The 22,329-nt window shown below is 47.8% G+C and overlaps 4 protein-coding genes across 4 annotated transcripts; 3 read left to right on the forward strand and 1 right to left on the reverse strand.

Annotated features, from left to right (window-relative positions):
* Window positions 1–465: 465 nt before the first annotated feature.
* On the forward strand, window positions 466–5,515 carry LOC117865952 (uncharacterized). Its single transcript, XM_034750231.2, has 6 exons — window positions 466–1,066; window positions 3,167–3,203; window positions 3,289–3,525; window positions 3,596–3,643; window positions 4,680–5,122; window positions 5,241–5,515. The coding sequence occupies exons 1-6, from the start codon at window positions 657–659 to the stop codon at window positions 5,314–5,316; spliced, it is 1,251 nt and encodes a 416-aa protein (XP_034606122.1). The 5' UTR covers window positions 466–656; the 3' UTR covers window positions 5,317–5,515.
* A 3,863-nt stretch (window positions 5,516–9,378) lies between these two features.
* Window positions 9,379–10,805, forward strand: LOC117836816 (uncharacterized). The gene is made up of 2 exons (XM_034716328.2): window positions 9,379–10,011; window positions 10,202–10,805. The coding sequence occupies exons 1-2, from the start codon at window positions 9,915–9,917 to the stop codon at window positions 10,471–10,473; spliced, it is 369 nt and encodes a 122-aa protein (XP_034572219.1). The 5' UTR covers window positions 9,379–9,914; the 3' UTR covers window positions 10,474–10,805.
* Window positions 10,806–12,340: 1,535 nt separating this feature from the next.
* LOC117846878 (lycopene beta cyclase, chloroplastic) lies at window positions 12,341–14,212 on the forward strand. Its single transcript, XM_034727989.2, has one exon. The coding sequence runs from the start codon at window positions 12,388–12,390 to the stop codon at window positions 13,873–13,875; it is 1,488 nt and encodes a 495-aa protein (XP_034583880.1). The 5' UTR covers window positions 12,341–12,387; the 3' UTR covers window positions 13,876–14,212.
* Window positions 14,213–14,322: 110 nt separating this feature from the next.
* On the reverse strand, window positions 14,323–21,106 carry LOC117846864 (protein STRUBBELIG-RECEPTOR FAMILY 8). Its single transcript, XM_034727972.2, has 16 exons — window positions 20,536–21,106; window positions 20,288–20,420; window positions 19,699–19,770; window positions 19,554–19,619; window positions 19,402–19,473; window positions 19,248–19,319; window positions 17,865–17,936; window positions 17,701–17,772; window positions 17,562–17,627; window positions 17,153–17,481; window positions 16,420–16,676; window positions 15,804–16,075; window positions 15,585–15,720; window positions 15,336–15,475; window positions 15,098–15,254; window positions 14,323–14,825 (listed from the first exon to the last, which is right to left on the reverse strand). Exons 1-16 carry the CDS (start codon window positions 20,621–20,623, stop codon window positions 14,667–14,669), a joined length of 2,163 nt encoding a protein of 720 aa, XP_034583863.1. The 5' UTR covers window positions 20,624–21,106; the 3' UTR covers window positions 14,323–14,666.
* Between the last annotated feature and the right edge of the window lie 1,223 nt (window positions 21,107–22,329).

The following is a 22,329-nucleotide window of genomic DNA, read 5'->3' on the forward strand; positions in this document are numbered from 1 at the left end:
GGTGCTTTAACACGTAACATTATTGTTGAGTACATCCGGCATGCATCAAACTAACCACCACAAACCAATATCCGCATCCTAGCAATCATCCAAAATCCATCACAAGTACCAGAGATAAAAAAGAGAAGTAGGAAATTCGGATTTCATTATTAGCAGTGAAGACATAATAGTGAAACCGAGATAATCTTCGTTCAAATAAATAACCGTTAATAATTTTTATATAGATACTATCCATATGTATAATACCACATCAACTTATAGATTGTATTACGCGCCAGAATCGCGCGAAAGATTGTTGCACATCATTATCATTACATTTTTTTCTATACCACTATACCAGACTTAAGAGTCTGCTGAGGTTGTTGGATTGGAGACCCGTTCTGTTTCAAACAACCGCCGGGCCGCCTCCTGCCGTGCAAAAAGCCACTGGAGCTTAACCACCCAGATCACACACAACTGCGAGAGAGAATTGCAACGCCACACCCTCTCTCCACAGCGGGGAGCGCCGTCCCTCTCCTCTTCCTCCCCCTCTTTCCCTTCCACATTCAACGACGCCAAGCCGAAACCGAAAAACATCGACGCGCTCCGCCCTCCCTCCCTCCCCGCGCCCTCCTCCCCCCTCCGCCCTCCGGCCCATCCGCAAACCCTAACCCTAGATGGGCGCCGTCACCTCGACGGTCGCGGCCCGCTTCGCCTTCTTCCCGCCGAGCCCGCCGTCGTACGGGGTGGAGCAACCTTCGCCGCCGCCGCCGCCGCCGCCCCCTGCCGCCGCCGCGGCGCCGGCGGCGGGGGCGGCGGCGGTGGAGCCCGAGGGGGAGGGGAAGGAGAAGGTGAAGGGCGGCGGCGACGGCAGCAGGGTGGTGGAGCTCACGGGCGTGCCGCGGAGGGGCAACGTGGAGGCGCGGCGGCTGCGGACGAAGCGCGGCACGGAGGTGGTCGCGATGCACGTGCGCCAGGCGGGCGCCAAGCTCACGCTGCTCTACTCCCACGGCAACGCCGCCGACCTCGGCCAGATGTACGAGCTCTTCGTCGAGCTCAGCTCTCACCTCAACGTCAACCTCATGGGGTACGCCACTCACGCGACGCTCTCCCCGATTGGGCTCGGTTCAGGTCAGATTGGGACGCGATGCTTCCGCCCATGCGATTATGTGCTGTCGGGACGGTGGGATTCCAGTGTAGCCCTGGATCTTCCTGATCGTGTGTCGCTGGATCGGAGCTACAATCGCTTCTGGAGTTAGGAATGAGGCTAGAATGCGTAATGTTCGGACTCGGCGGATCAGTAGGGTTTGCTGCCTCCTAGCTTCGCTGACAGATGCAAACTTACGATTGCCTCGAGGCATTCATGATCCGAGTATGAAACTGTGCTATGCTGGTATAGTGCTTGATGTTGTTGGATTTGCTTGCTGTAGTTCTGGTAGAAGTTCTCATTTCCTCCGCGTGCCTCGTCTGATTTCGGGAGTGTTGATCATTGGTGTATTTGCTCGAGGCAATTGCTTGAAACCTATGGAATTTACTCAATCTTAGATGGCACAATTATCTAGATTTTTAGTTATCTAATTGTCATAGAATATTCTGCTTCTTACTGGGTTCTATGCGTAGTGGCAGGTAGCCTGGTTTTGTTTGCTTGCTGCTACCTTGGTTTTCTTTTTCACAGTTTTGCTGATTTCTTAGATGTTATTGTATTTGCTTTTTCCTGGTTTACTCAGAATTATTCACCAATGGAGTGTGGTGCAAACAAATTCAATTTTTTCGTTACGTGCTTGTAGTAGTATGAAATTAATGCATGCATGCATGCAGTTTGTCTGTCTGGTAGCGCATGTAAAGTTCTAATAATGAAAATGCTCATAAAAAGTGTCAGTTGGGGAATAATTTTGCAAGCTTCTGTCATGCACTATCCGAGGAAATGTTCAAACAGTTAAATTACTTATTCACAGTTGTTAACTCTCCATAAGTGGAAATTAGGAAACACAGATCTTAGTATCTTCGTTCTTTAAATAGAAATGGTGTATCTTTCTAGCTGGGCCAATCCGGAGCTTCATGTTGAGCATACTTTCTTTAAAGATTCTGGCTTTTAGCTTATTTGTTTCGCTCTTCCCGCTTGGTTGGTGAAATAGCTCCGGAATTGAGGAACATTTTTTTTTTATTTCCATTCGTGTCTACTTTAAGTTCCATGTTTTGGGGGAGAAAATCAAGCAAGTAAAGCAATCTGGGTCTAATGTGCCTGATGATTGGTGGTCTGGTGGTTGATTGTGGATGTGAGAATCATTGATTGATTCAGTGAATCTAGCAGCTGTAGCCAATTTAAAATTGTGTTTAGAAGGAATTGCCTGTTGGCTTGTCCTCTGCTCCTTTTCTTTAAGTCAAGCTTTTTGTTGCTTTTGTTATGTTGTTTCCTAACATAATAAACATTTCTTTTATCCTTTTCTTATTGCTCTGTCCTTTGAACCTACTTTTGTCCTCTCTATGCCCATACATTTTTGCCACATAACATCATGTTGCTGCTTACTTTAACTAGGTGCTATGTGTTGACCGAGTTATATAAGTTCACAGAGGACTTTACTAACATAGTCCATAGGGCTTTTGTGGCTAGCTTGGGACCTTGGGTATACTTTGCAATTCACTACATGATTACCATTCATAAATTAGACATCAGCTTTCTTGCTAGTGATTGCTGATACAGACCTTCTTGAGTGCAATTCAGCAAACTGGAATGTCTTTGCATAAACTTATTTAGACACCATCTTCTGCGAGTTTCATTGTTTCATCAAATGAAGATTAGTCATGATTCTGAAAGAAGCATCTTAAACACAAAAAACATGACCTTTATAAAGGTTTACTTAATCCAAGAGCTAAGTAAAATTATTTTATATCTATGAATGACCATGTTAAGAACCGAATTTTCTTATGGGAAACATGTTCATGCATATCTTCTCAACTACCCTAACCATTTATGTTACCAATTTTATGTGGTTGAGTGTCGCAGCTGTACTTTTTTTCTTTCTTTGATATTGGCACCTTATGTTTTGGAGATCTCATAATCCAAAAATTAAGAGTATATGTCACATGGATCCATATTCTAAGATCCTCCATGGGATGAACTTCTTTTCTGCACCTTTTCGGTCAATTTGGATGAGATACTAATTACTCTTGTATAATTCATTTGCAGCTATGACTATTCTGGTTATGGGCAATCCTCTGGGAAGGTACACACCTTTGTTACTTTAGATTTTTTTTTTCCTTGATCTCAATGTTCATGATGCTAATCCTTTATGTTCCCTAATACTGCAGCCGAGTGAGCAAAACACTTATGCTGATATAGAAGCTGTATACAGATGCCTCATAGAAACCTATGGAGCTTCTGAGGATAATATCATCCTTTATGGTCAATCAGTGGGCAGTGGTCCTACTTTGGATTTAGCATCCCGATTAACTCGCTTGAGAGCAGTTGTTCTACATAGTCCAATTTTGTCTGGCTTAAGAGTGATGTATCCTGTAAAGCATACATACTGGTTTGACATATACAAGGTAATAAATTTAATTTGTCCTTAATCTTATTTATCACTTAATCACATCTAAATTTGGTTTGTATTTGCAGAATATCGACAAAATTCCATTAGTGAGATGTCCTGTGCTAGTGATACATGTGAGTATTCTTCATTGTTGCAGTAATTCCTTATTGTCATATAGAGTTGGACTGCACTTATGAGGACATGCGTGTTTTTTACTTCCTTGAATTTTTCTTTAGCGCTTGTTATTTTGTTTTTTGGTTGTTCCACTGCAGGCACATATGTTCATACTGGTATTTTAATATTGCATCAATGAACTTGTACATAAGTATTATGGCAATCAGGCTTCTCAGCAAAGAGAATGCCAATCAAGTGCCATCATTAGAAATGTCTGGTTTTTAATTTATGGCAAGCTGTGGACTATGCAGTATTTGTATGATAGGATAGGTCAAGGAACTTCGAGTAAGAATTTGATCCAAATCTCCTACCAAACAGCCCCCTATTGTTTATGCAGTTGCCTAAATTTCTGGTTTAGGTAAGGTGATCTGTTTTAGAACCTCTACTATTTTGCACCAGAACTTGTTACATACTGTTTTCTGTACTAGCTTATGAAAACACATCATTAATATGTATGATAGGATAATACATTGTCCTGTATGTATATAACCTCTACAACTATCCCTCCACCAAGCAAAGCGAGCGGTTCATCCAATATCCAACTGAGTCTTTGCCAAGAGAAATGGAGTTATTGCCCTGTGAACCCTCATGGTTATTTTGGTTAACAAATTATCACCATAAATGTATGCTTGCTTACTAGAGTCCTCTTTCAAGCATGAAAGTAGGGCTATCAATGCTACTTTTTGGCACAAAGACTTAATAATGCAGATTAAAAGTTTCTAGGTTTGGTGAGCTAAAAAGATAGTGTACTGTAAACTGGGGACAACTATCCTCTAGCAGGCTAAAATTTCATGTGCGCAACATGTCAATTCTATTTTAACTATAAACATGGAACCTAGGGCTTTATTATGACTATTAATGGTGTATACTGTTTGTGTAGTCCTCCATTGAAACATCTAAATGTTTCCTTCTTATGTAGTACAAGCTGTTCAATCCAGTCAAGATGTAGGAAAACTATGCACATGCTCGTGATTTTAATACGATATCTTGCCTCAGGGTACAGCCGATGAGGTTGTTGACTGTTCCCACGGGAGGGCACTGTGGGAACTTGCCAAAGTGAAGTACGAGCCGCTGTGGATCAAAGGCGGAAACCACTGCAACCTAGAACTGTACCCGGAATACATCAGGCACCTGAAGAAGTTCGTGGGGGCCATAGAGAAATCGCCGCCCCCACCTCCGATCGACGAGTCCACGGAGAGCTCGGGCCCGTCGGACCGCGCCCCGGCGGAGCCTGAGTGCACGGCGGAGGTATCAAGGAAGAGCACGGACTGCCGGGACAAGACGAGGCCGAGCGTAGATCACAGACATAGCACGGATCGGCGGGAGAAGCCGAGGGGCAGCACGGATAGGAGGGACAAGAGCAGGAAGAGCGTGGACCACCCCGATAAGCCGCGGGCTAGCGTCGACCAGTCCGATCGGCCGAGGAAAAGCATCGACCGGTACGAGCTCACCTCTGCCAACCTACCAAATGTTTCCTTTCAATAGCATGCCGGATGAGGTGTTTTTGGTTTCGTGACTGCTGTGGTGAAATGGGTGTGTGTGTGTTGTGTATGACAGGTTTGGGGGCATGATGAAGTCGGTGAGGCTGTGCAACATCGACTGTTTCAAGGTGACAGCAACTTCTGGGAGCTGAAAGGGGGAGGATAGCGACAGAGAAAAAAAAAAGTTAGTGTTGGGAGGGAGCCGTCTGTATGTATTCCCGGTGTGTAACTTATTCAATTGGGTGATTGGTTTGGGCTGTAGCAGAGCAGGAGGTGCGCGTGTGTGGGTGTTTTTTTTTTTTTCATACAATGGGGGCTTGTATTGTTTCCGTTGGATTGTTCTTTTTCCTAAGATGAAAAATAATAACCAATTTGTTGATAAGTAAGTATCGCTCCTCAAGCAAAAGTGGCGACCTGTCTGGTAGTCATCAGTTCCCAAGTGTCGCCGTATGCTGGTTTGGTTGTTGGCGATAGCGATGATGCCACGCAGCCGATCCCGGTGAGGCTTGCAGGCCCGGCCTCTTTGTCGACGTTTTATGCTCAGCGGCCACCGCCAGGTCTGAGCGCGGCGACCGGACGGACTTTTGGATCGCCGCGCACGCCCTCGTGTCCCCCGAACGCGCGCGTTGGACGAAGGGCGAACGCGCACGCACTCCTGGGCGGCGCGCCCTCGGCCCTCGCACTGCCTCTCTCTCCTCCGTCTCCGGGCGAGAGGTCTCACGTTGCGGCGGTCCCGGCTGCCTGCCTCGGTCTAGGTCGACGTGGGAGCGTTGCCCGCCGACTCCAGCAGCCCGGGCGGCCAGCTGCCTCCTCGCTCGTTCGCTCGTCGGTGGCCGCGCCGCCGTGTCTGTGCGTTGCGGCGCGCACGTGCCGTTGCCGTACGTGTCGGTCGACTCGTTGAGGGGGCGGGACGCGCGGTGTCTCCCTGGCGTCGTGCCGCCGCCGGGGAACAGGTAACGATCTAGGCTAGGCTAGTCATCAAGCAAGTGGAGTCCGTGCAGCGTAGTAGTACCACTGCAACTACGAGTACTTACTCCAGTCCTCTGCTTCATCCTGCAGCCGTGTTTGGTTAAAAGGGATGGATCCATTTTAATTTTCTTTTATGATTGTAGAGTTTGAAAGGATAAGAGTTGGATGCTATTTTAATACCGTTAGCAACCATTAATAAGTCCTACTTATCAAACTGTCAACCTTATCTTCTCCCTCCAGCCTCCACTTACCTCCCTCTCTTCTCCCCGAACCAAGCGGCCACTGGACCAAATTACTCCGTGCTCCACCTCCGGGCGATTCCTCTCGTGCCTTACATCACCACATTACCGGCAACACCATCGGCCACTCCTAGTTGACCCTCTCTCGCTCAACCACTGGCAATCTCCGAGTTTCCGGGCGCTCGAGCTCGCATAGCCGCTCCACCCGAGCAACCCGTCCTGCCCTCCAGCCTTCGCATGTCCTATCGTCGTCGCATCCGCTCACCCCGATCTGCCTCTGCTCGCCTGCTCCGCCGGTTGGTCCCTCGCTGCCCATGCTGCCGCGCCGCGGTGCGTTGCTCCTCGCCTGCTCGTGTGGCCTCGACGGCGCCGCCAGCTCTGCCCTTGCGTGCTCGTCCACGTGGCCTCGCCAGCGCCGCCCCTAGCCGCCCTCGCGTGCTTGCGCCGTGTGGCCTCGCAGACACACTGTGGAGCTGCTCCGCTTGGGCAAGGAGACGGAGGGACGTACGTGGGTCGAAATGGTTTCTCCGATTTGGGCTAACCGAACGGACCGAGCGGGCCCAAACATTGGAGCAATATTTTTATAGCCCGTGCATTACGGTAAAAGGTCAATTATATTTTTTAAACTTATAGTATTTTTTTTATTACACTTATTCGATGCCTACGCATTTAATAGAAAAAATTAATTTAATTATTTCCTTCACCTCAAATACCCATTAAATTTAAAAAAATTTTATTAAGCAAGATATTTGCTACAGAAAAAACATGGTTAAATATGTAACAGGTTGTACCATACAAAGAGACTACATTTCACATATATTCTTGCTTAGCAAACACCGTTGTTGTCTGAACATTGCGTATATGTGTTGGTAGACGCAGATCCATTTCTAAGTGTAGTAGCATAGCGTACATCTAGCCTGCACCGACGCTGCTCAATATGCAATAATTTTTATTTTCATGTGTATTTTTTCTACTCTAATACATATTGGACTCCTAATAAATGCCATATTTTTTTCAAGCGACAATCGGTTCCTAAAGTTTGGAAACTAAATAGATAGTTTGAAATATTTTTTAAAAAAGTATTTACATATACGTTCCTTGCACACTAAGAATATTTTTTATAGTGATACCAAACGGAATACTATGGCTACGACCATTGCTACGTATGGCAGGGGTTGGTGGATGCCCTATGCGGTTTTCTGGTTAGCTTTTCCCTGGTTTTCCATCCTATGCGCCGGTTCAAGTGGGTTCAAGTGGGGAAAGCTGGTTTTTCTTCAGTTTTCTACTGGTTCACCGTGACGGACAGCAGAAATCCAAAATTTGCCTATATTTCAAACCTCTATCGAGTCTCTCGCGATAGCTCACCGCCGGCCGCTCGTCCGACGAATCCACCGCAACCCCCTCAAAATCACTCCCAAAATCCCATCAACCTACAGATCACCTCCACATTCTCGACCGTCGATTTATCCAATTTCCTAACCGGAGAGGCCTCCACCCCTTGGTCGTGGCCATGGTGAGTTGAGGTGTTCGCCGCCCCTGCTGCCGCCGGCAGCATCTCAGTGCCGCCGGTAGCTACCTCTTCGTGAGCTGCAGTAGCCCTTCAACGTCCGCTCCTTGCTGTTGCCAGTCCCAACGCTCCCTCCGTTCCAGGTGCTGCTGAGTCAATGCCGTCCGCCGAGGTCGAGGCCGAGGGCGGCGCGACCGGGTGGGACGGTCGTGGCGGGCGAGCGGCCCTCCGACTCCCACCTTCTCTCCTCCCTCTCCTTCTCCTCCGTTGGATCCGGCCGGCCCCCACTCCCTCTCCCCCAGCTCCTCCTCCCTCTCCCCTGGCCGAGGCGGGCGGCGCGGCCGTGGCCGGGGAGGCGGCTCGGGCGCGGTCGGGCGGGCGGCCCGGAAGAGGAGGTGGACGGGTGGAGTCGCAGAGAGGGAGACGGACGGTTCTCGCGGAAGAGTGCAGGCGGTGGACGGGAGGAGACGGAGCCTATGACAAGTGGGCCCATTATTAAACATCAGGCCCACCTCTCATCGACAGAAGTTGGACCAAACAAAAAAATAGGTATAAATATAGATATAGATATAGATGGTGGAATGAACCCAACTTATTAATCTTTGAACCAAACACTTCCAAGTTCCAAAACTGGATCCGATCTATCCCGACCCACTTCAACTCTCAAACCAAACACACATGCTTCGGGGTGTTTGGATACCCCGGACTAAACTTTAGTTCCTGTCACATCGTATGTTTGCACACTAATTAGGAGTATTAAATATAGTCTAATGATAAAACTAATTGCATAAAATATACCAATTAGAATTAATTATAAAATAATTGTATAAACGAGGGCTAATTCACGAGACGACCTCTCGCGAATTAGCCCTCGTTTATACAATTATTTTATAATCAGTTCTAATTGGTATCAAACATCCGAATCATGGACCCAAACACCCTCTTAGTTTCGGTTAGCGGGACGCTCAAAGATGTGTGCACATCATGGCACACGGATACAAGTGATGTGTCAACACGGAGGAACACGGATTCATGTAGCGCGCTGTGCACGGGAAGGAAGGAGGCCATTGGCTACACCTCGAAAGCGGGATCCCTCCTCCAGTCCTCCAAAAAGACCGAGTTGACTGTCTGATGGGAATAAAAAAGCTCTTTAGCAGGCAGCTCACAGCAGCGGTGTTTCCGACCTGGACCAGATGCTTAGGCCCGGCCTCCTCCATCCTCCTCGCCACCTACCTGCAACTTCCTCGTAACCAGGAACGCGCACCACGTCCCCCGCCCGGCGTCGAAGCCGTCGCCCATCTCGCGCTCGCGGCGTGCTCGTACGTGCTTTTTCGAATCATGCCGCCATGATTGGCGCGAGTAGCCACGCCCGTGTGCCCCTCGCCTCGCCCAACCAGGTTTCCTTTCAGAACCCTGTGTGGCCGCAGATTGATCCGCACGGGTCACGATTCAGGGCACGGACCATCTCTGGGGGGAAGCACCGAACCGAATCGTCGGGAACATTGCTGAGAACGCACTCGTTGCATGCCACACCACACGGTAGTTGAAATGCACGCTGCACTGGCCCACGGCATCAAGATCTTCAACCCCAAGCAGCAGTGGCAGTGGCCTCTCCTCGCCTCGGGGTCCTTCAATTTACAACTCCGAAACACCATCGGGAGACGCAAATGGTGACAGGTTACAAGGGACAAACTTACCATCAGGCCAATGACCAACTGGTCGACAGGTCGGAGTATCAGTCTCAGAGCCCCATGCGCGCGCGATTATCGTAAACGGTTTAAAAGTACAGGCGCACAGGCGCACACCATGCATGGCGTAGCCCAAAGCTTTGACCAATGGCGTCCCTGTGCGTGTGCGTGGGCGCCCCCTGCTGAACTGAACCCCGGGGGCCTTTAAAGCCATCTCCGGCATGCCTTTCCGTTCCTGATCGACCTCTCTTCACTTCGGAGTTTCAGAGCTCAGGCGTCTTCTGCAGCTAGCCAGTCATATTCAGAGGAAGGTCGTTGGTAGTTACAGCCTTACAGGCCGGGTAGTTATGCGGCGGTTAATAAGTTGCGTCGGCCTGCTGCTCCTGCTCGGCGCCCTGCTGGCCGCGCTCAGCCCCGCCGTCGTCGTCGCCACCGCGCGCAGAGGTAAAAGAAAACTCAGAGCACCATTTCCTGACAGAGTTTTACATGTTCACCCTTGTGCCATGGCCACACACGCATTTTCCAGAGTGCTTCGGCAGTTCAGAAAGCATTGATTTTCGTATGATCCGAAGCTCGATCGAATGATTGTCGCTACCTATCAATGGTGTCTGATGCATCTTTTATTTTTCTTCAGAGATGCTAATGGCGGCCAGCCGCGACGAAGGCCGAGGCCGTGCGGCAGCCGTGAACATCTTAGGAAACGCGCCGCCGCCGCCGCCAGCGTCGGCGAATGGTGGGGAAGATGTGATCGGGAGGAGGAAGGATGAGGCGGTGGTGGCGAGGAGCCACCGCCGTTTCAGGACCAGGAGGATCCCTGCCTCGGGCTCGCAGGTTCAGTTCGGTGGCCGGATACCCTTCACCGCCGACTACCACTCGGTCCACAGGCACCCGCCCACCCACAACTAAGAACAACCAGGGGGGCACGCTCTCTGTCCTTCTCAATACCAAGCCCGTCTCTGAATATTTCTAAACAGTATCTTCTTCAGTTCTTCTTCTACCTCTCTCTTTTTTTTGTAGCTTTTAGGTTTGGATCTTAATTAGTAGTGAAATATACTGTGTGCAACCTGTATGTTATGTTACTCTTTTATTTTTCCTTTTTTAGGTCTAGATGATTAGATCCTTAGTAACAATATATACTGTAGTAGTGCCTATGCAAGCAGCTGTATGTTTGGGGCCATTTTGTCTGAACATGTGGTCAGCCTGGGCTCTCCTCTGAAAGGGAGCATTGCTAATGCTGACCAATGTTCCCTCCGGCTTCCATCCTTTGTGTGTGTACTGACCAAGTGACCAGTGGGTTCTGAGTTCTGACGAGCATGATACTCTCTTGTTTCTCTCGTTCGTTTCAAAAAAAGAAAAAGAAAAAAAGAAAACACTGTCTTGTTTCTAGCTCTCATGGTCGTCGTTATGCCAACCTTACAAATGCCCCTTATATAAAAAAAAAAACTCGCATATGCCATCTTCACATACATCCGATGGTTAGCACGGATTTTCATTTTTTTTTGGGGCACAAAAAACCACAGTTTATAACTACCTGGAAATTCTTTACAGCCTTTCTTGATATGGACTGCTGGCCAGTTCAGCTGACGGCCTCACACAAGCCCAATCACATCTCCCTGTCAACAAGGCCTTGGATAAACACGGGGAGCGTATGGTATTGCTACAAATTTGGACGGCTTGAAAAGTGACAAGTAGTGGGGGTAGCCTTCGATGCTGCTGCTCGTGGTGGCTGTGGAGCGGGACCCATTCATGTCCTTCCGACCTTCCCTCAGCCTGTTGTCTCTTACCTCAGAGAGTCCGGCGCGGGATCTACCTGTGGAATCCACACTCCACAACCACAACAACGTTTTCACGAACTTCCCCTTGCTCTTTCCTTGTATCGTGTTCCAGGACAATTAGGTGCAGAAATTGTCTTTTTTTTTTTTGCAGATGCTAGGAGGCAAGGATATGATGTCGGCGTACAGTTTGGAAACGTGTGCACATGCTATTTCTTCGTACGACAAGAAGGGCTAGCGCCCAGTCGAGTGCGATATGTGCACCAATCTTACTACGATTCACCATAAATATATTATTTCTATAGTTTAAGTGTACGGAATGACGCATTGTGCACGCTGCACTGCAAAAAGAGTGCAACGACGTCGATTCTAAAAAGGTGCAACGACGTCGATTCTAAGTACAGTTTCAGAACTTGTACGCATGCTAGAAACGGCTCATATGGAATACGTGCAGCAATCAAATTATGATTTATCACAAAAATATGTTTTTAAAAAATATTCTACAAAAATAAATTGCAACCAAGATGTATATGAGAAATCTTAAAATAGAGGTGGGTTCAACTTGTGACTTAGAGATGAAACCCTAGATACGACACTTCGCCCCTCCATTTTCTGTTATCATTAGCACCCACCACACTAAATTGCCCAAGCATGATAGTAAATCAAATCAGTATATTTGAAATGTAGCAGTCATAAAATATTAGTGTTTCAAACGTTCTTCATTAAAATATATACACACTCACTCTATCAATCAGTCCCCACGTAAACCCCTTAATAATTCAGCCACATTATTTGTTTCAACGGGTCAGCCTCGCATGGCAGTGGCTCGCCGCGCGATATCTCACATATTTCATAACAAAAAGGTTGCTTGAATTTCGGTTCTTACTCATAGCAAAATGCTAACATTTGAGGTGCTTTGGGTGAAGAATGCCACATTCGACTGTGGTGGTGCCCCCAACTCAAATCAGCCGGCACCTTTATCACCACCACCTCAGGCTCAGGATTGCACGGCTCCACCGCGCCCGAATTCCCCACCTCCCACCGCCCCATGGCCGCCACCGCCCTCCTCCTCCGCACCCACCACCAACCCTGCAAGCCGCCGCCGCCGCCTCCCCCCGCGGCGCGCGCAGCCGTCCTCTGCCGCGCCGCGGCGGGGACGTCCGCCGGGCCGGCGTCGGCCGCGGCGCTGCGGTCCCTGGCCCCGCCCACGCAGCCGGAGCTGCTGTCCCTCGACCTCCCCCGCTACGACCCATCGCGCGCCCGCCCCGTGGACCTCGCCGTGGTGGGCGGCGGGCCCGCGGGCCTCGCCGTGGCGCAGCGCGTGGCGGAGGCCGGACTCTCCGTGTGCGCCATCGACCCGTCCCCGGCGCTCGTGTGGCCCAACAACTACGGCGTGTGGGTGGACGAGTTCGAGGCCATGGGCCTCTCCCACTGCCTCGACACCGTCTGGCCGTCGGCGTCCGTCTTCATCGGCGACGGCGCCAGCCCCAAGTCGCTCGACCGCCCCTACGCCCGCGTCGCGCGCCGGAAGCTCAAGTCCGCCATGATGGACCGCTGCGTCGCCAACGGCGTCGTCTTCCACCAGGCCAAGGTCGCCAAGGCCGTCCACCACGACGCCTCCTCCCTCCTCATCTGCGACGACGGCGTCGCCGTCCCGGCCACCGTCGTGCTCGACGCCACGGGGTTCTCCCGCTGCCTCGTGCAGTACGACAAACCATATAACCCCGGCTACCAGGTCGCCTACGGCATCCTCGCCGAGGTCGACGGCCACCCGTTCGACATCGACAAGATGCTCTTCATGGACTGGCGCGACTCGCACCTCCCGGAGGGGTCGGAGATCAAAGAGCGCAACCGCCGCATCCCCACGTTCCTCTACGCCATGCCCTTCTCGCCCACAAGGATCTTCCTCGAGGAGACGTCCCTCGTCGCGCGCCCGGGCCTCGCCATGGACGACATCCAGGAGCGCATGGCTGCGCGGCTCAGGCACCTGGGGATACGCGTCCGGAGCGTCGAGGAGGACGAGCGGTGCGTCATCCCCATGGGCGGGCCGCTGCCCGTGCTGCCGCAGAGGGTCGTCGGCATCGGCGGCACGGCCGGGATGGTGCACCCGTCCACGGGGTACATGGTGGCGCGCACGCTGGCGACCGCGCCAATCGTGGCGGACGCCATTGTGCGGTTCCTCGACACCGGCGGCGGCGCGGCGGGACTCACCGGGGACGCGCTCTCCGCCGAGGTGTGGAAGCAGCTGTGGCCGGCCAACAGGCGGCGGCAGAGGGAGTTCTTCTGCTTCGGCATGGACATCCTGCTCAAGCTCGACCTCGAGGGGACGCGCCGCTTCTTCGACGCCTTCTTCGACCTCGAGCCGCACTACTGGCACGGCTTCCTGTCGTCCAGGCTGTTCCTGCCGGAGCTCCTGATGTTCGGGCTCACGCTGTTCGGGAACGCCTCCAACACGTCCAGGCTCGAGATCATGGCCAAGGGCACCGTGCCTCTTGGCAAGATGATTGGCAACTTGATACAGGACAGAGATGGGTGAGGAGGGCTTATATAGGAGGGTATGTATGCCTTGCCTGCATTTCTCACCTGAAGATCTCCATTGGATCTCTGATTTTGGCATTGCTTATGCTCAGTGTATTTAAGATTTGCAAACAAAGATTCACGAAACACCCGGTCTAGGACATTCTGTCAGATATAGGAATTGCTGCTGCAACGCTACTTCAGCATTGGTGATTACAGATTTACTGTCACAGTTCAGAGCTGTATAGTTGCATACCGAGGGATGTTATGACAATCCACCTATCAGATATCATGGTCTTCAAATACAAGACCAAATTCCCGATAAAACATGAAACTGACAGTTGTGTATTGTGATACCCTGTTCTTAATATTTCAGGAATTGGAATGGACTGGGAGGCTAAAGATTCGTACCATATAGTAATAAAAAAAACAAAGAAATTTATCCAGTATATGAGAATGGCTTCAATGAGGTCAACGAGATTAGTGTCATTAAAACTTGAAAGAGCCGAGCAGGAATCATTTTACATTTCTTTTCCTTCTTCTCTACCAATAACCAGCTATACACCACCATCAATTTGAGCCTCAGTTTAGATCCAGCAGCAAGTACACTGACTGGAAAACGGGAGGAATGTAGAAGAATGAACAAAGTTGATCAATAAGTACCAAAATTATCTTCTCAAATTCATTCGATTCTGAGTTGTCATCATCAGCTCAACTTCTCCAATTCATATGCATGTTCCAGATCTTGCCTGTGCAAGTTGAGCCACGGAGCTGCTTTGCGCTTGTATCATGGAAGGATTTGCTTTGAACTCAGAAGGATATGTCTCTCATGTCTCCTTCGCGTTCGGGGGCTCTGTATGAGAACCCTAGCTCTTCTCCTGATTGCCGCCTTACTATGCTAGCCCTCTGCATTAGGCGCACAAGTTGCTGAACAACCTCTGACATTGGTGGACGGAACTCTGGCTCAGGCTGCAGAAACAAATGATATATTCTTAGTATATGGCTCCTGAAAAGAAAAACAGGTGCCAAAACGATCCAATAAAACTCCATGCACAAATGATTTTGTGTGGTTAAGCACCCAACACAGAAGCAGTAGAGTGAGCACAAATCTAGGCACTACTCTGAAAGACAGTTGTTCACGACATGATTTTTCAGATTTCTTTAAGGTCATCATGATTCATGAGTACTTAATGGCCATTACAGATCAATAACTGAACATGTGTCACAAAGCAAGAATATACCTGAACGCAGAGCGCAATTATGTCTGCAAAACGGGATAGCGATTTAGCAGGGTACATTCCATTTAATGCTGGATCAACCATCTTAGCAAGTGCATCAATATCATGAAGCTGCGGGGTAGCCCATCTAACAAGGGACTGTTCTGACCTCTCTCTAGAACTGCGACAACCATCCAAGGGTCATTTCAACTTACATAAGATGTAAGGCACCAGGATCAGATATAAGATAGATAATATGTACCTGTCTAGCGGCTTTCGCCCTGTCAATAGCTCTAACATCACTACTCCAAAACTGTACACGTCACTCTTTACAGTATAAATTCCAGACATGGCAAACTCAGGGGCACTATATCCAAATGATCCAAATACTTCAGTTGAAACCTGTAACAAGAAGCCAATTAGTTAATCCATGGACCAAGTAAACACTACATAGTCCAAACATGGCTATTTGAAAACAACTTAAGTACAATAGATGTGGAGTACTACTTACCTGTCTCTCGGTATTAGGTGTCAAGGCAGCAAGTCCACAGTCAGATAGGTGTGGATTATGCTCCTCATCCAGTAGGATGTTCGAAGACTTAAAGTTTCTATGAACAACAGATGGCAAGCACACCTCATGCAGGTATCTACAACAAGAAGCGGAAGGCATTATATGCATCCTCTGCAATAACCTTGGAGTACACAGTGCTGTATGATTCAAATAACTTACTCCAGGGCTCGAGCAGTGCCTAGTGCTATCCTTACACGGATGTTCCATGTAAGCTTCCTGCTCATCTCATCAGAGAAGTGCAATATATCATGCAGTGTTCCATTTCCAATGTACTCATAAACGAGAAGCCTTTGTCCATGTTCAACACAATATCCTGTTAGTGGCACGATGTTTGGATGCCTTAGTCGCGACATGCTTGATACAGCCTCAAGGAAGTTGTCTTCTTCCTGTAAAGAGAGGGCAGCACTGTCTATCTTCTTAACAGCAAGAACCTGTAATCATGGCACACAGATCAGATGCAGTGCAGAACACGAGCATGAAAAAAAGGAAGTGGCGCACAGGGTCTAGAAACAACATCTATAACACCACTACATCAGTAAACAACAAAAGCACAAGGACTTGGCTTCAAAATGCATTGAACGATGTAACAAGTCTGATATATTGAGCAATGACAATAAACAGATTCACAATGCATTGAATAGTTTGCAGTTGAGTATTAGCAACAAGCGTTTTGATATTTTGATACAATACACTCGTGTATGTATTTGATTCTATTTTTTGCAAGAAGTACAGATTTGATTTTTGTTATGACAAAGTTACAAAACGCACACTGTACCTTTCCATTTGGGAAATCAGCCTTGTAAACACGACCAAGAGAACCCTCTCCTAGAAGAGAATCTTGACAGAAGCTATTAGTAGCAACTTGGAGAGAAGCAACAGTATAAGGCGTTGCAGTTATAGGGACCTTTGTCTTTCTCATAGAACCATTTTTACCATAAACCCTCTCAGGAGTCATTTTCTCCGGCGGTGGCAGTTTCACAGTTGCTATAGAGGTGTCTTCAAGATTCGGCTCTGGGGTTTCCCTGCTAGAAGCTACAAAGCCAAAAAAAATAAAGAAGAACTAAAATAACAATTATCAAGGGACCGGAACATTGGGGTTCTGCAATTGTGCTGGTAATATCTTTAGAACAAGAAACTTAATATCATTATAGCTCAATCAGACCACTAAATCTATTAATTAAACGACAGCTTCCCAGTTTTTCTGCTACTGTATTATCTCTCTCCTAACTACAAACCTATATATTACATTATTACACAATTATACCAAGCTTGAGATCAGGCACATGCACGCAAAGGAAGCAAATTCCAATTGTTCAAGCTCTCGCCATAACTCAGTTACAATAAATGATGTAAGATCACCAGTGCCTTGTGTGGTTTCCAGATCAATCAAGCAGTAGTCCAATCAAAAGTTACCTCTTTAACAAATAGCATCTTAGCTAACAGAAGAATAAATATTTATCTAGCATCAACCAAGAAGAGTACCGCAAGAAGCATAAGAAATGCCATACCTCTCTCTATGTTCACTGTTAGAGGACCTACAAAATCTTTTGATTCACTGCTGGCATCATCCTTTCTTTTCCGTGCATTGCGCATGCAGCATACCAAAAGCAAAAGGACACATAAGACAGCAACTATCGAGCCAGCAATTATCCCCACAAGCGGACCTGTCCCAAGGCCTTGCTTCTTGTCACTTTGAATGGTGGGGCTTTCGGACCCTTTTGGAGCATCTCCTTGACCCTGAGGATGTTTAGGGCGATTCCGTGGCCTCTGAGGGGGTGGTGGCATAAAAGGTGGTGGTGGAGGAGCAGGTCCATTGGCAAATGAGTTTCCTCCAAGTCTATGATTGCAGTTACAGCAAGTCGTTACAATGTCAGACAGTTTCACAGAAAAGTGAAGTTAAACAAGTTTGGAACATACTTTAGATCTGGGATGGAGCTGAATTCTTTTGGTATCCAACCACTGAAATTGTTGTTTGCAATGTTTCTGTTTAAACAAGGCTATTAGATATCAAGCAAGTAAGAATAGAAGTCAAACTATTGTCTGAAAATCCACTTACAGTGTAGTAAGGGCAGAGCTTAGGCCACGGAGAACATTGACAGAACCTGTGAACTGATTGTTCTGCATATAGCTGCAAAGTGGGTAAGCATGAATCTATCATGGCCAAAAAGCTAATGCAGAAAAAGTAGAACCTTTTCTTTAAAGAGATTATTTGATACTTACAGACTTGAAAGATTTGATAAAGAACCAATAGAATTGGGAAGGTCCCCTGTCAATTTGTTGAAAGACACGTCTCTGTCAAGGAGTACAAAACGCATAAGATGGATTCGAGAAACCAATCGGACAGTATTTTTGTTAGTGTCATGGAAAATGTGACTTCTTATGACCACTATAAAGATTAAATTTGTCAAGAAAGAATTGCATGAAACGCACACATCAAGTTTCACTACATCTGTCATGGCTCACTAATCTTTACTGGAACAGGAACGGATGCTTGTCTTGTGCTGAAAGTATTACTCCCTCCGTTTCAAATTGTAGGTCGTTTTGGTTTTTCTAGTTTCATAGCTTTTGCTATGCATCTAGATATACGCTATGTCTAGATACATAGTAAAAAATATGTATTTAGAAAAGCCAAAACAACTTATAATTTGGAACGGAGGGAGTATACTTAAGGACATAACTAAGATCGTCTAAAGATTTAGGTTATGAAAAAAAAAACCCATGATCCATCCAATATACTGAGGTAGATTTTGTACAGTTCAAAGGCACAAGAAACTATCTGGAATTCCAATTCTAACCATCAAGCACAGTGGTCATGTCATTTCATCTTCTGGTCAACTTCTACATATCAGTGCTGCATATCGACTACTCCCTCCGTTTCCTTTTTTAAGGCGTATGCGCGTTTTCGAGATTTACCGATATGCTAGGCGTCTACAGCTACCGGTGCATTTTTCCACCAGGCATTCAAGTCGTCTGACCAAAACCCAAAGCGTTTTGCATGCACAGTCGTTAAAACTCAGTTGCATGCACCTATCACTCCACTGCCCGGCCGCATGCATGCATGCACACACTACTCCAACCAGAGATTACAACGTGGCGCAACAGCACGGCACCCGGTGCTAGATTAAATGGCAGCGACGCTAAACAAGGCTATCTTGGTATGTGGAGTATTGCACCTAGCGCCTAAGAAAAGAAAACGGAGGGAGTATGAAGCAAAATGGCATTCTATGGAGTTTACATAAAGCATTTGAAGAAGAAATAATGAATTAGATGGTTTACATGAAATTAAATTAAAGGTAATGTTGCAAAAGGATACGAAAGATGTGTAACAGCATGATTGCCTAATGACACACTTCCTCAGTTCTTTTCCATTCTGTGTTTCCGTGGGAAAACACCTTCGTCCGTATTCGATGTATAGGATTTCAAGAAAAGGTAACTACATCTTCCTTATGTTTCCCTATATCATGTAGTGTGTGCTACATTTTTACGAAATATAATCCATATGTTTGTTGTTCATTGGGATGAAAGCGGACGGTGTATAAGACAAAGAAATTAACGAGATAAAGATACGCTTTGCAATGAATAAAGGTTTTTGAAGATTCTTACAATTCTGAAAGTGAACTGAGGTTTCCAAATAGCTCACCCATTTGGTTCAAAAGTGAGTTGTGGCTGAGATTGCTGCATCAGAAGTTTCTGTGAATTACACTTTGCCAGCATAAGAATGCACTAGTGCAAAAAATTGCCACAGGTAGCAGCTTACAGGTACTCAATTGAAGCCAGATTTGTTATAGAGTATGGAAGATTCCCAGAGAAATCGTTGCTAGCTAGATTCCTGCATCACCATTCACTATGAAACTACAAACACTGGTTACTATGGAACAAATTATACTAGGATTGACACAAGACACTTACAGATATGTGAGATTCGGGGGCAACTGGTAAGGGATCGAACCATGCAAGTTGTTGTTGCTCAAATCCCTGCATATTATGAAATTGTGGATCAAAATAGTGCATAAAAGTATAAAACAGAAGAGCAAAGACAAGTTGTAGCTCTCACAATGTCTTCAATGAAAACAGGTTGGAGAGTTCGTATCCCAGAGAACCATTCAGCCCTATCCCTGGAAGCTTGCTGTAGAATATGAGTAGAAGAATGCGTTAGTGTTGGGTAGTCTCATCTCAGGAATTTGCATAGCCAGAAAAGTAAATGAAGGAGGTGACATACCAATGAACAAAACTGAAGCAAGTGAAATAAAAAATGTGCTGAGAAACATAAATTTAGGTTGCAGCACAGCAATACTAGCCCCAAATTGCCATTACTCGTTACAAAGCATGGGTGCAAAGACCAATAAACTTCTACAGGATGCAAATGTGTTGAGCTTGCAATTCGGTCTTAACTTGAGGCTAGCACAGACAACATGATTATAACTGGTGCTTCCAAACTACACATTCCTACCAACTCCCACAAGCCACAAACTCAAGTACAAACAAGGATCAAGCACCGGAAACCAGCCAAAAAAAGCACGGTCATCTCCATCACTGAACCCACCTAATCGTAAGAGGAATCATGGAGCTCAAAAGGAATCAATCTATGCGGCTGTGCAAGATATCAAGATGGTTCCTTTGATGCGGGCGCCGCGGGATCTTACATTTCGGTGACGCCGGCGCCGGAGCAGGTGACACCTTGCCACGCGGCGCCGCAGGGGTCGCCGCCGCCGGCCGACCAGCCGGCCAGCTGCGACGGACCGTTCCAGGAGGCGTAGAGATTCCCCAGCGCCGCAGCTGCAAGGAACTGACTCATCAATAACACGCAAGGGGAAAGGAAAAAGAAAACCCACACCATCCCAAGAAACCAAGAACCCCAGCAGGAACCGTGAGCGCCGCGCAAGGCTCTTACCGTCGGCCGAGTCGGTGTTGGCTCCCGCCGGCGCCGCCGCGAGAGCAAGGAGGAGACCGGCGGCCAATGCGGCGGCCAGCGCCTCCATGCTTGCTTGGTCCCCACACTCTCGCTCTTGATCCTTCTCCGCGACAAAGATCGCCGCTTTCCCCCTGGCTACCTGCCCCCTTCTAGGACACGGCCATGGTAGCCAGCACGAGGATCACCACGCGCGCGGCCACACAGCCACTCTCACCAAGGATGACAGCTAACACGCGGGGCCAAGAAAGGAAGCGAGGAAGAAACGGCGGATGCCACGGCTGCCTCCGGCACGGAGATTTGGATGTGGCGTGGTAGAGATGGCAAAAGACTGCAATTTTTTAGCTCCCCCCTCTTAAATGCTTGTTGGGTTCTGGGCTGCTTGCTGTTCTTCTTGACTCTCTTTCTCTCTCTCTCTCTACGCAGTACGCACACACTCTTTCTCTCTCCTCCTCGATGGAGAGGAAGGAAGGAGCTTTTGATCCGGTAAATTAATGCGGGAGCAATGGGAGTAGGTGAAAGGTGATGAAGTCCGAAGTGTGCCTGCAGAGGCCAGCAGGAAGAAAAAGCTGGACTGATTGATGCTCTGCTAATGGTGTGGACTATGGACAAAGGTTTATACCAGTACAGTCAACCATGAGCTGTGGTTTGACTGAGCAGGACAAAATTTTCACCATCCACGTTCCATCTTCTTCCTCACCACCTGAATCACACTTTGCCTCATTCCAACTTTCCACACTCTTTATTTTATTTGCTGGATGCTATGGACACCTTTGATGCATCTAATCCAGTTTACTATCTTTGAGCATGTTCGCTTCAGCTTATTCAATCGGCTTATCAGCCACCCAACAGTATTTTCCTCTCACAACAAATCAGTCGTTCCAGCTTTTCAGCCGGCTTATAAGCTGAAGCGAACAGGCCCTTTATCTTTTATCTTATTGCTCTGGATGCCATGGATTCCCTTTTTGCGTTAAGCTGTTCTAGAATCAATCAGGGGTGCAAATGCAGGCCATAGAGTTACTGTATTTTATCCTATGAAAATGTGGGCATGTCAATTCATAAGCATCTTTCGTCAGATCAAAATGCAGTTCGTTGCATGTCACATCAGCTCGCTTGGAATCGGAATGGCCTGGAAACCTGCAGCTCGCTGAGCTACATCTGAAAATCATCAAATTTTATGGTTGAGAGTTCGGCACAAAAGGAAGAAAAAAGAGTTGAGAGCTGAGACTAAAATGCTCATGCTCAAAACATGTGTCTTCTGCTAGATTCCACACAATAGATCATGGTCCATGCCCACGTCAAGTTGGGCGTTGACCGTTGACCAAACGCAGCTTATGGTGAACAGTAATCGAGCTGCCCTTCGTAGTAGTACGATTCAACAGTATTCTACCTTATTCCCAATCCGCGATTAGGCGTGTTCCGTTGCGCTTAACTGCTAGCATGTGTGCCGGTGCTAAACTGGTCAGATGTCGCCTGCTGCAGGCATGTGGGCGAGTTCAACAACTTGCGTTAAGGTTCTCCAGGAGGAGGACGCCGTGCTGCTGGCTCGTGGAACGCGAAGTACTCCGTTGGATTTTGTACAAGATCTTGGCGTGTCCTCTCAGTCGGTCCACAGGAGATTGATGGACATGTTGAAATTCGTCATGAACGGAGATGCATGATACGGCCTTGACAGCTCGATCCAAGGGGAGAAGAAAGTAAAAAACGAGCTGGACAAGTCAATGCAGCAGCAGCAGCATGTTCTGCATCCATGCATGGTTGACGTACGATCAGAAG

The sequence above is a fragment of the Setaria viridis genome, chromosome 1 (genome assembly GCF_005286985.2).
Source record: "Setaria viridis chromosome 1, Setaria_viridis_v4.0, whole genome shotgun sequence".
NCBI lineage: Eukaryota > Viridiplantae > Streptophyta > Magnoliopsida > Poales > Poaceae > Setaria > Setaria viridis.

Excerpts from the sequence above, each read along its gene's own strand:
- LOC117846864 (XM_034727972.2), bottom strand. The coding sequence starts at position 20,623 with ATGGAGGCGCTGGCCGCCGCATTGGCCGCCGGTCTCCTCCTTGCTCTC. Across the intron at positions 20,421-20,535 it reads CAACACCGACTCGGCCGACG|CTGCGGCGCTGGGGAATCTC; the intron begins GTAAGAGCCTTG and ends AGTTCCTTGCAG. Across the intron at positions 17,628-17,700 it reads AGCTCTGCCCTTACTACACT|AAACATTGCAAACAACAATT; the intron begins GTAAGTGGATTT and ends TTGTTTAAACAG.
- LOC117865952 (XM_034750231.2), top strand. The coding sequence starts at position 657 with ATGGGCGCCGTCACCTCGACGGTCGCGGCCCGCTTCGCCTTCTTCCCG. Across the intron at positions 3,204-3,288 it reads ATGGGCAATCCTCTGGGAAG|CCGAGTGAGCAAAACACTTA; the intron begins GTACACACCTTT and ends CTAATACTGCAG. Across the intron at positions 3,644-4,679 it reads GTCCTGTGCTAGTGATACAT|GGTACAGCCGATGAGGTTGT; the intron begins GTGAGTATTCTT and ends ATCTTGCCTCAG.
- LOC117846878 (XM_034727989.2), top strand. The coding sequence starts at position 12,388 with ATGGCCGCCACCGCCCTCCTCCTCCGCACCCACCACCAACCCTGCAAG.
- LOC117836816 (XM_034716328.2), top strand. The coding sequence starts at position 9,915 with ATGCGGCGGTTAATAAGTTGCGTCGGCCTGCTGCTCCTGCTCGGCGCC. Across the intron at positions 10,012-10,201 it reads CGTCGCCACCGCGCGCAGAG|AGATGCTAATGGCGGCCAGC; the intron begins GTAAAAGAAAAC and ends ATTTTTCTTCAG.